Consider the following 12,240-nt stretch of genomic DNA (forward strand, 5'->3'; position numbering starts at 1 on the left):
CTCCTGTTCGTTTAGAGCAGAGACTCTCCACTCCTGATCCTAAAGAGAGTTCCCTCTAACCGTTTCTTATGCGCAAATGTTACCTGCCTCGTTTGTGTTATCATAGTGCTAATGGCTCGCGCCAAAGCGATTCAACGAAACGAAACGAATTCTGCAAATGAACAGAAATCCAGGGCGAGCGGCTCCGGTGCATTAACGCCCGTCCCCCCCCCCCCCATCGGAGAGAAAAGGCCAACCCCGGCGAGCCAGGATGCAGCCCCGCTCCGCTTTTCCTGTTTGGCACGTGCCCGGCGGGCGCCCCCCCCCCCCAGCCCCACCTGCGAGGGACCCCCTGCGCCCCCCGGTATCTCCCCTCCCTCGCTTCCTGCCCCCACTTCCCCGCGGCTAACCGACCTGGCTCCACTTCCTCGGGTCTCCCCGGCTGGTTGCCCATCTCGTCCGGCTCGCTAAGGCCCCCTCGGCCGCTTCATGGGACCAGGTGGGCGGGGAGGGCGGCGGCGGCGGCGGCAGCTCTCCCCTGCGAGCGCCGGCAGAAAGGCAGCGGCTCGCTCGGGCTCGGCGGAGGCATTGTGCGCCGGGCCAGCCCGCCCTCGCTCGCTCGCTCTCTCTTGCGCGCGCGCCGCTCCAAGACCCGGAGGCCGCTGCTGGCCGGGGCACCGCGGCGGATCGCTCCCGGCAGCGGCAGCGAGCCAAGAGCCGCCGAGGTGACTCACGGCCGGGGATGGGAGGCCACGCAGCGGCGGCGGGAGAGCATTGCAAGCCGAGGAGGGGGAGGAGGAGGAGGAGGGAGGCGAGGGTGCCTCCGAGAGCGAGGGGAGCGCAGCGCGCAAAAGCGCACCAAAGGCTGCAGCAGCGTGGCCAGAGCGCATTTGGGGAAGGAGGGGTATCTGCCCCGAGGAGCTTGCAGACTCGCCCCAAATTTGAAGAACGCAGCTGGAAGGGACCCCGAGGGCCATTTGGTCCAACTCTCTGCAATGCAGGAATAATGCAGCTGTCCCTTACGGACATCGAACCTGCAACCTTGGCGTTATCAGCACCACGATCTAACCAGCTGATGGCTATTCCAACAGTTTATAGAAAACATCATTATTTATTGTTTCCATCATCATCGCCATAGCAGGGGGCGCAATGGGTCAGTGCATGCAGTTGTTTGTTAGCCAGAAGGTTGGTGGTTGAATCCCACGCAGGGATGGCTGTGGGCAGGATGATGACCCACATGGTCCCTTCCAACTTTTTGATACTAAAGTAAAGGTAAAGAGACCCCTGACCATTAGGTCCAGTTGTGACCGACTCTGGGGTTGCGGCACTCATCTCGCTTTATTGGCCGAGGGAGCCGGCGTACAGCTTCCGGGTCACGGGGCCAGCATGACTAAGCTGCTTCTGGCGAACCAGAGCAGCCCACAGAAATGCCGTTTACCTTCCCTCTGGAACGGTACCTATTTATCTACTTGCACTGGCGTGCTTTTGAACTGCTAGGTTGGCAGGAGCAGGGACCGAGCAACGGGAGCTCACCCCATCGCGGGGATTCAAACTGCCGACCTTCTGATCGGCAAGTCCTAGGCTCTGTGGTTTAAGCCACAGCGCCACCCGCATCCCTTCTTTGATACTAGTCACCTTCTAAACCACCATCCCCCAGGGAATCCGCCACCAATATCTTCTCGCAAAAGTAAAGCAGGATTTCAGTCCTCTTGGCTCTAAATAGGGTTAAATGGGAGCATATTGTGAGACAGCGCCTAGCTCAGCATAGCTTTTGCAGTGACTTACAGTGACTCTCCGTAATTTCAGGCAGGGCCTTTCTGGAGATTCTGGGGACTGAATCTGCGCTGTTCTGCATGCAAAGCAGCTGCTTTGCAACAGAGTGCTGGTCCCTGTCCGAAACTATTTGGCTATCAAAGAATAATACCTAAACAGGGCCTCCAGGTCCAGTAGCAGTGTACCTCTGAATACCAGGTGCCTGGGAGCAGCAGTTCAGGGAAAAGAGCTGTGGCTTCTGTGCCTTGCTTGTGGGATTTCCCAGAGGCGCCTGCTGGGTCTCTATCATGGGTGAACCAGATGTTGGCCAAGACAGCCTCGAAAGCCACAGCCCCTTTCTCCAGAAATGTAAGCCATGGGGAAATTCCACTCTCTGCTCCCCACGGCCTGTAAATCAACCAACATGGCTAGAAAATGAAAACTGCTCTTTTCATTCCCAATGGAGCGTGTTTTTGGGGGGGACACGCACAACACCTCTCTCTGTGCCCTGCTTGTATCTCAGGAAGGGAGAAGGAGGAGGCCATCTGGCTGATCCTAAAGACCCAAGTCCCTCTTCTTCCTCCTCCTCGACCTGCTTTCATGTGAGGGGTTGCAGAGGAACAGAGCCTGTTGATCCCTGATGGATGGTGGGGCAGGAGCGGGTAAGGCCTCCCTCCTAAAAAAAGCGAGGGGGTCTTACAAGGCCTGGCCTTCAAAGGGGATCTCAGTTCTTGCCTGGGGCCTAATTGGAGCCTGTTCACATTTTACAGGGGGATTGAAATGCTAATTAAATTGGATGCCAATGGATCCAGGTTTTGCTGCTGGCATTTCATTAATATATCTGCTTTGTGTTTTCGAAAGTGGCTTGCCTGCCTGCCTGCCTGTTCTCTATAGGTTCCTGAGGAGGTGCGGGTCCTCATCCAGAGTACTGTTCTGAAACATGACTTTGGCGCGACTTCCTCCGATATTTAGTGGGATAGATCCAAATTCACAAACGACACTGTCCATTTTAAACTCTCATCATTTTTCGGTTTCTACAAATTCCTGGGCAATGCCAGGCACACACAGAGAGACAGAAGGGGTACGTTATGAAAGAGTGATGGAAAGACAGACCAACACCAAGACTTCTCTCTTTTTTGGGGGGGGGGGGAATTTGATGCCATTCACATTTAAAGGCACACCTACCACATTTGCACTTTCTGAAAGGATACACAAACCGAAATGAATTTGCACTTCTCCAAATTTTGCAGTGCAGTTTTCCAGCCAAATAATGTGTAGAAAAATGCCTATATGAGTGGAACGACAACAACTACCCACCATTCCCCAGCAGGTCACAGGGCAGGTTTGCAGAGTTTAAAATTCTGAATTAAAAACAGTTGCGGGAACAGGGAGAGCCCTGCAAACACGCATCTCGGGTGTCCCAAAATAACATTCAAAAAATGCATTATATTAGGGGAAACTTCTTTTCAAAAAAAAATGCACATGGAGAAAAATTGACACTAGAACCTTGATTAATCTCCATGAGGACATATTTTTTTTGGAAATCGCACACTTGATGTGGGAATATGGAGAACGAGGAACAGGGAGAAGTCATAACCGAGCATATTCATCCACCTCCTGCTCTTGATCAACTGCGAAAGGCTGAAAGCAAGAGTTGTTTTATTTCCTTTTAAGTTATTGCTGGTGTGTGTGTGTGTGTGTTTGTGGTGCAGGAAGCAGCAAGGTTGAATCCTCCCTGGGTCAGCAGCCTTGCCTGCTTCTGCAGGAGAGTGACCTTGACGGCTGCGTTCTGATCCCGGTGTCCCAGACTGTAAATAATCCTCCCGTTTGGGAGGGGGGGAGCAAAAGAATCCTGGGTGGAATTAAGGCTTCTGCCTCCCCCACCCCAGCTCTGCTAACTGGGAGTCCCCTCCTCAACTTGCTCTGGGGTCTCAAGCACTGGGAAGCAACGGCATCTCAAAAACGGAAATGGTTTCTGTATTGGTTAGAGTGCTGTGCTAGGGCCTGGGAGATGAGGACTCGGCCAGGAAGCTTTCGCTCACCTTGGGCTGCCTCTCAGCCTGACCTACCTCACAGGGTTGTTGTGGGGATAAAATGAAGAGGGTTTGAACGCCGCCTCGAGCTCCTTGGACAAATGGCAGGATAAAAATGCAATTGGTGTTTTTCAAGAATATATAATGAATAGGAATATTTGAAAATTTATCAGCAGTAGTCATCATCATCATCATCATTTATTAAATTTCTATACTGCCCTTCATCTGTAGATATCAGGGCGGTTCACAGCGTAATTATATCACACCCCTTCCTTCAAGGAGCTCAGCATGGTTGGCAAAGGCTCTTCGTATCTTCTTAGGCTCTTAATGGGAAACCTACAAGTGGAACAACTATCCACAAAAGCGTCACTCTCTCCGGCCATGGAGGCAGAGCAAAGATACTGTGGCTGGTAGCCATCGATATATACTTCTGTTGATGCAGCCTAGAATAGCATTAGGTTTTTTTGCTGCTGCATCATGCTGTTAACATGAGTCAACAGAGGATGCAGCAGTAAAAAAAAGCTAATTCCATTCTAGGCTGCATCAACAGAAGCCTAATGTCCAGACCAAGGGAAGTCATAAAAAGGTAAAGGACCCCTGACAGTTAAGTCCAGTCGCAGATGACTCTGGGGTTGCGGTGCTCATCTCGCTTTACAGGCCGAGGGAGCCGACGTTTGTCCGCAGACAGTTTTTCTGGGTCATGTGGCCAGCATGACTGAGCCGCTTCTGGTGAAACCAGAGAAGCGCACGGAAATGCCGTTTACCTTCCCGCCGGAGTGGTACCTATTTATCTACTTGCATTTTTGGGGGGCGTGCTTTCGAACAGCTAGGTTGGCAGGAGCTGGGACCGAGCAATGGGAGCTCACCCCGTTGCAGGGATTCAAACCGCTGACCTTCCCATCAGCAAGCCCAAGAGGCTCAGTGGTTTAGACCACAGCGCCACCCGCATCCCTAGGGAAGTCATAGTCCCACTCTATTCTGCCTTGGCCATCCTGTGTCCAGTTCTGGGTGCCACAATTTAAGGATGTTGACAAGCTGGAACGTGTGCAGAACACGAGGGCAACCAAGATGACCAAGGGTCTGGAAACCAAGCCTGATGAGGAACGGTTGAGGGAATTGGATATGCTTTGCCTGGAAAAGAGGAGATTGAGAGACGATACAATAGCCATCTTCAAATAACCGAAGGGCTGTGACATGGAAGATGGGGCAAGATTCCTGCATTCTGGGGGGTTGAAGTGAATGACCATTGGGGTCCCTTCCAACTCTATGACTCCTCCTGCATGAATTTGTCCAATACTCTTTTAAAAGCATCAAAGGAAAAGTCAGGCATAGATAATACAGTGGTGCCCCGCAAGACGAAAGCCTCGCAAGACAGAAAACTCGCTAGACGAAAGAGTTTTCCATTTTGGAGGTGCTTCGCAAAACGAATTTCCTATGGGTTTGCTTCGCAAGACGACAATGTCTTGCGAGTTCCTGCGGGTTCCCCCCCCCTTTTCTAAGCCGCTAAGCCGCTTATCAGCTGATCCGATCAGCAGATAAGCCGCTAAAAGCGCTAATCCGTCAATGGGCTTGCTTCGCAAGACGAAAAAACCGCTAAACAAAGAGAATCACAGAACGGATTCTTTTCGTCTTGCGAGGCACCACTGTAAATAAATACATAAACCAGTCAGCTAGGTTTGCAGAGGAGCCAGGGCTTTGGTGGCCCACCTGGTCCAACTGCGGGCACCCCTGATCTGAGACTTGCGGCTCTTGGGAGAAGGGGCAGCGGTGTTGAACTGAGGTTTTTTGGAAGCGGCAGTGTTTTCCCGCTCCACTCCAGGGCTGTTTCACCCTCATTTCACTTTGCAAAAAAACCCCACATTTCAGCAAACTTTTGAGGGAGCTGCAAGCTAACTGAGCGGTCAGGTCTTAAAACTGCTTAACAAGCGCGCCAGTAAAAAACACACACAACACTCACAAAACCTTGCACATATTTCAAAGTTAAGCTTTGAAGCTTCGGCATAAAATATTTACACCACATCAGAGGGTGGTTCAAAGAGTCTCCCCCACATTAAAATAAATAAATAAAGATTTCAAATCGAGTTATTGGGTAGGTTTATGCAGCATTAGTACAGGATGCTAAAATTAAAATATGGCATTTTAAATTTTTTTTAAAAAATGGTTGTTTACTAAATATTGCAGTCATGCTAAATTGGATGAGGGTTGCTTTAGGGCAGCCTCCTGCTTCGTCTGCAGAAGCTTTGGACTACAGCGCTCATGAGTCTGAAGCATCTGGAGAGGGCGCCAGGTTGCAGAAGACTGGTTTAGGTTATCAGAGAAAGGAATCGGGTTTGCTGGAAAACCCAGCATTGCTAGTGTAATCTCAGGCCTCACCTTGAGGCAAGTAAAGGAAATACGGCTACCCAAGATCGCCTGTTCCTATTGGGCAGGCAGTACGGCACCTCCGGACTGGTCAGTCCTGGTATAAAGGCAAGGATGCTGACTTCCCTGGCTTTTGCTCACTCGGAAGGCCCTGAGAGTTGCCCACAAAAGGTGCTACTGAGCCCGGATTCCACTGGGGCCCTGTTGGCATGACAGAAAGAAAGTACAGAGATGCCCATTTATGCCAAGTGATGTTAAAACAGCAACACCACTCAGTCCGTCTCTCTCCCTGCCAACATACAGGGAGGCGGTTTGTTTATTCTGCCAAGGTTGCTTTGCCAGAAAGCCTGTTTGTTTGCTGCCAGAGCCTTGGCCCTACCAGGCTAGTCAGCCAGCCTCCTAGGGAACAGGCACCGGCTCCTCAGACACAAACGCCGGGTTAGTGGGTGAGGCATGTCTGGACTGCAAGACCAGCGCCCAAAGCTTTCTAGGAGACAGCACAGAACCCCCCCAACGCACACACTCACATGCTTGAAATGTGAAGTTTGTGGCAAGGCACCACAGAGCCTAGGCTTGCTGATCAGAAGGTCGGCGGTTCAAATCCCCAAGATGGGGTGAGCTCCCATTGTTTGGTCCTAGCTCCTGCCCACCTAGCAGTTTGACGTGCAAGTAGATAAATAGGTACCACTCCAGTGGGAAGGTAAACGGCGTTTCCGTGAGCTGCTCTGGTTCGCCGGAAGAGGCTTAGTCATGCTGTCTACAGACAAACGGCGGCTCCCTCGGCCAGTAAAGCGAGATGAGCGCGCAACCCCAGAGTCGTCCACGACTGGACCTAATGGTCAGGGGTACCTTTACCTTTCCCACTCCTAAGCCATACCAATATGGTGCACATTTCTTTCTCTTTCTCTCTCTCTCTCTCTCTCTCTCTCTCTCTCTCTCTCTTTGGACCATTTGTTGGAAGATTCAGGACAGAGAAAGGAAGCCCTTCTTCACCCAGCACATAGTTCAACTGTGGAACTCACTCCCGCAGGAGACAGTGGCAGCAGGGAGTGCCAAAGTGCAGGTGCTGCCGCACTAAAAAGAACAATTCCTTACAAATGCACAACAGTTGTTATGCCACAGCTTCACTGGTGCCAGTTCCGCAGAGCAAAGCGGTCGACTGGGCACATATGGGGTGCATGTGTAAGGAGATCTTGCAAGTCATTATGGCATTAAAACTTTCGCAAACTGGAGCCTGCTTCATCAGATGTGCGAAGCGTTGCCCTCAGCTGATGACCTTCCAGCAGCAACCGCAAATCGCAATGGTGTTTGACAGACTGATCCCAATTCCGGGCGCGGGACAAATGAGCGGGTAATTTTTGCTCCCATTCCCATCAGATTCTCCGAGAATTCTCGCCTAAGACAACATTTGCAGTCAGGTTTTCACCTATTTGGGCTGACCGCTGGCGCCCTCCGGTGGTTAGACTGCATAACTAACGCAGGGGTGGGGAGCACAGGAAATCCTGATAGCAGAGCCCCATTGAAGACAAGCAAAAAATAAACTCCAAACGTCAATTCCTGCCGTCCTTCCCTGCTAACCAGTCTCCAGTGATAGGAAGTTCTAGGGTAGTTGTTCCACAACTTTTCTGGGGCACCGCCACCCTTGTTTCTATAAACTCACCCCCAGCGTCCTCTACCCTATAGAAAGCATTATTCAGAATTTGCACAACCCACTTAAGGGAGATAATAAAACAGTAAAATTCAAAATGGAAGCAACTGGTTACACATTTTTTTCAAAATCTAATTAGAATTTAATTAATTCAACAAAACTGACAAACCTGATCCAGCAATACCAGCTTTTTCAAAGCCTGGTAGTCATTTTTACCTCCTGAGACAGTTAACAGGTGTGTTTTTTTGGTGGTGGTGGTGGGGAAGGGGTTAAGATATCCACTGACTTGCACATATGTATCTAACACGTCATATGCCAGGCAAACACTCAAAAGGCTGCTGGTGTTCAAAGCAGCATTAACCATGCTCCCCACACCAAAACAACAGGGCACCCCCCCCCAAAACACCTTTAAGTCAGCTGCAAAAACTCAGAATAATTTCTCCTTTCAACAGCTACCTTAGGGACACAGGCCTTACAGTGAGGCCACATTCACACCATGCATTTAAAGTGCCACTTTAAAGCAATCATGGTTTCCCCCCAAATAATCCTGGGAGTTGTAGTTGGTTCCGGGTGCGGAGAATTGTTTGGAGACCTCCCCACTTCCCTTACCACACAGCTACAATTCCCAGAGTTCCCTGGGAAGAGGGACTGGCTATGAAACCACTCTACCATTAAAGTGGTATCATAGCTCTTTAAACGTATGGCTTGTGTGTGGTCTTGGACTCAGCTTAGCGCCACTTCCCCCAAGGAAACTTGGGAGCTGTAGTTTGTTAAGGGGAACCCTGACTCCCCAGGGTACCGTCCTCAGGAGAGTTTCAACTCTCAGTCCTTCTTCACAGGGAATTGTAGTTCCAGGAGGTACTTGCTGGCAGCATTCTGCCCCGCCCAGCCTTGGGTCCCCCACATTCTCCCCATTAAATTCTCCCCCAGATGAGCTGATCGCTGCAATGAAAAGCGAGTTGCAAGAGGGTTGCCTTAGCTTTCTGGCTGGAGACCCCACGCCCAGCTTTCATCACCCCTTCCCCTACCTGAGGCAGGCCGCAGGCGGTTCTCAGCCAGCTCGGAGATGGCCCCTGTGGTGATGGTCTTCTTCAGCCGGGAGCCTCCTGAGGTTGCCATGACGCCTGGCTTTGTGAGCATGTCTTCGCTGCTGGCTCTCTTCAGCTGCAAGAGAGGAGCGGGTCAGAGCGCTTTGGAGCCGAGATGGGAGGAAGAGGCATCAGCTTAGATTTCCCAAATGCCCCTCCCTGCAGGGCCTTCTTAGCTGTGGCCACCAGGCAGGGCTGGATTAGTGGCACGGCCGGATCGAGGCCTTTAGAGACCCAGGCTTTGGGTGGGTGGGGGAGCCACGACTGTTTAAAGTGGTATCAGAGTGCTTTAAATGGAGAGTGCAGATGCAGACCCTCCAAGTCTCCCTAATTTCCAGGGACAGTCCCGGATTTACAGAAGCCGTCCCGGTTTCTGATTTGATCCAGGAATGTCCCACTTTTCCTTAGGACCTCCTTGTTTTCATTTGAGGAATGTTGGCTGGTATGGAGCCATGTGACCTCTGAGTCAAGGAGATAAGTAGCTACAGAGCTTTTAGAAGACATCTGAAAGCAGCCCTGTATGGGGAAGTTCTTTTAAATGTTTAATGTTTTATTATCTTTTTATACATGTTGGAAGCCGCCCAGAGTGGAAGGCCTACCCAGTCAGATGGGCAGGGTACAACAACAATAGTAATAATAATAATAATAATAATCAGTGCTTTTTTTCTGTGGGTACACATACCCCTAAACATTTTGTGAATCTTTGTACTTTTGTCCATTTACTGTATTTATTTCCCCCCAATTTGAACTATAAAATGGTGATTTTCAGGAGTCAAAATGTGAGTACCCCTAAACATTTTTTTAGAAAAAAAGCACTAATAACAACAACAACAACAGAATAGGATGTCCCTATTTTCATCAGAGAAATATTGGAGGGTGTGTGGCCTTGATTTAGCAACCCTTTCCTTCTCCACTCATCCACTCATAGCCATCAAGGACTTGACCTCATTTGTCCCCCATGACGGGGAAACCTGGAAAACTTCAATCCCACCTGACAGACCACACGGCTCTCTCTTTGAAGCAGGAGATTTAAGCACCTCTTTTCAAAGAAAAGAAAAGAAATAAAATGAAATAATAATAACAATGAACCAAGGCTCTCTCCTCCAGAGAACGATTTCACCAAACAGCCAGAGACGCAGGAGGGGAAATAAAAAACCAGGTTCTTGAGTTCTGTGGCTGCTGCAGCGATGGCATCAAACCGCTCCGTCCCTCCCCATTCCAGGCCATCGCCCTCCTTTCATCTCTTGGGCCAACTCACAAAAATGTGGGGTTTGCAGGCGCAGCTGGAAGACAGCCGCCTCTCTGGTAGCCAAGCCACTGACTGGCTGAAGGGAGCGAGACATCTGAAGGGCTTGACGTCTTTGGCAAGGCTTCTCCCGCAGCTCAGGGCTGGCTTGCCTTTTTTGTGGGGTGGTGGGAGGGAGAAGAAAGGGGAGCTGACTTCCTGACCTTTACGCTTCTGGAACCAGTCTCTGCGCAAAGCTCTGATGTCCCGTAACAACCTCCCTCTTTTGTTTCCAAGGAGCTTTGGTCGAGCGAAGCTCCACGATTTGACGCTTCCTGCTGCCAGCACGGGATTTACGGCCGAGCAGAGGGTTTAGCAAGTGTCTAGACCTCAAGACAGGAGCGGACGACCAGCCCGAAACCCACCTTGCTGAGCCGGGAGTCGAAGGCGAGGGAGGTGGATGACTTGGAGGTCTTCATGCCGATGGGGGCGGAGGGCAGAGGTTTCCCTCGTTCTGTCCCATGGCACCCCTGCTTGGAGAGGGCCGTGCTCCACGGCCTGGTGGCCCCCTTCATCTTCCTTCCAGGTGGGGAGTCAGTCTGCAAAAAAGGAAGAGGGAATGAGGAAAGGGAGGCAGGGGGAAAGCTCCTGCTAATGGTCCCAGTGCAGATTTGTTTTTGTTTGTTTTTGGTTTTTTTAATTGGAATTTTTATTTACAACATAAACCCCCCACCTCCCCAATACAGAAATCCACCCTCATTAAACGTGAACATAATATACAATAAGCATAACATACAACAATACAAACAACCAAATAAAAGACTTCCTTTATCCTGATCTAGCCTCTTATAAGCTGTTTCCTTTATGAATAATTATAAAGATTTTTCTAATTATAACTTAAATATCCACAAAGTCTCCTGCAGACATTAATCGAAACAAGTCCAGGTATGTATTTTAGGGCACTGTTTTGTGACGTATTCTCTGCATTTCCCCCATGCTTTTTGAAACTCTTGTCTAGTGTGATCTCTAACTGCCTCTGTTAATCTAGCCAATTCAATATACTCTTAACAGTTTGTCTTGGTATTCCTTTTTTGTTGGCACAGTTTCTTTTTTTCAGTTTTTAGCAGTTAAGATCCTTGCCGCTCCTGTGGCATAGAGGAATATTTTCAGTTCCAGTGCAGATTTGGAACAGCTTTACACATACTAATTTAGATGCATAGGGGTATTGATTCTTGCATTGCAGGGGGTTGGGATGGATGACCCCCAGGGTCCCTTCCAACTCTACAATTCTGTGATTCAAAATACAGAAGTAACTGTGATTATCGGAGCAGATGTGCAACACATTTTCCGCTGCACATCATCCAAAACAGGAACGGGAAAGGGTATGATTTTGAATATACTTTACATGCACTAATTTAAATGTCTTCTTTTTTTATTACTATTATAGTTTAGTTCTCCTTGTGAAAGGTTGCCGGCTTCTCGTGCCCACCTTTAAAGGCTGAAAACCTTTTTGCTGCACCAGGCTTATGCAGGCAGTTAAAAAAATCCTTCCACAATCATTGACCCTTGTGTGGTTTTTATTGTATGGTTTGAGGTTTTATTGCTCAAAACTGCTTTCATTTTTAAAAATGGCATAGTGGTATATAAATATTTTTAAATGAATATATTCTTTAAGAAAACACTTTGAGGGTTTCTTTTTCTTGCTATATAGAAATTGTATAAAACAAATGAAATAAAATGTATATTGTAAAGTTCTATATTAATGTATAATTCTTATATAAAATTTTGATTCATATATTTCTGCTTGGCTACAACCCATATTTGGTTGCCTTTTCCCCACAGTTGAAATGGTATGTATAAATGCATTTTATTTACTTATTTGTTGCAGGTAATACTCCACCTTCTCCTCCAAGGAGCTCAAGGAGGTGAGTACATTGCTCCCTTCCCCAATTTTATTCCCGCAACAACCCTGTGAGGTAGGCTGGGCTGGGAGAGGCAATGGCCGGCCCAAGGGAGCTTCATGGCTGAGTGGGGATTCGAACCCTAGTCCGACACGCTAACCATTGCACCACACAACCACAGAAGCAGTAGCGATTATTTGAATAGAAATACCTTCCGGCGCACAATCATGTGCCCACACGACCTTTGTGTATG

At 49.2% G+C, this 12,240-nt stretch overlaps 1 protein-coding gene across 4 annotated transcripts in view; it reads right to left on the reverse strand.

Moving 5' to 3' along the window:
* SPECC1 (sperm antigen with calponin homology and coiled-coil domains 1) overlaps nt 1-12,240 on the reverse strand; it is a 108,802-nt gene that overhangs the window by 75,547 nt on the left and 21,015 nt on the right. For 3 of the 4 annotated variants that reach the window (XM_081171983.1, XM_081171985.1, XM_081171984.1), the window contains 2 exons: nt 10,512-10,685; nt 8,802-8,937 (listed from right to left, as the gene is read on the reverse strand). In XM_081171983.1, coding sequence (XP_081028109.1) covers nt 8,802-8,937; nt 10,512-10,685 — 310 coding nt within the window. Of the gene's footprint in view, nt 1-393; nt 604-8,801; nt 8,938-10,511; nt 10,686-12,240 lie in introns of those variants that run through there. The other variant, XM_081171986.1, reaches the window with a different exon arrangement.

Source organism: Podarcis bocagei (genome assembly GCF_964188305.1).
Source record: "Podarcis bocagei genome assembly, chromosome: 15".
Taxonomy (NCBI): Eukaryota; Metazoa; Chordata; class Lepidosauria; order Squamata; family Lacertidae; genus Podarcis; species Podarcis bocagei.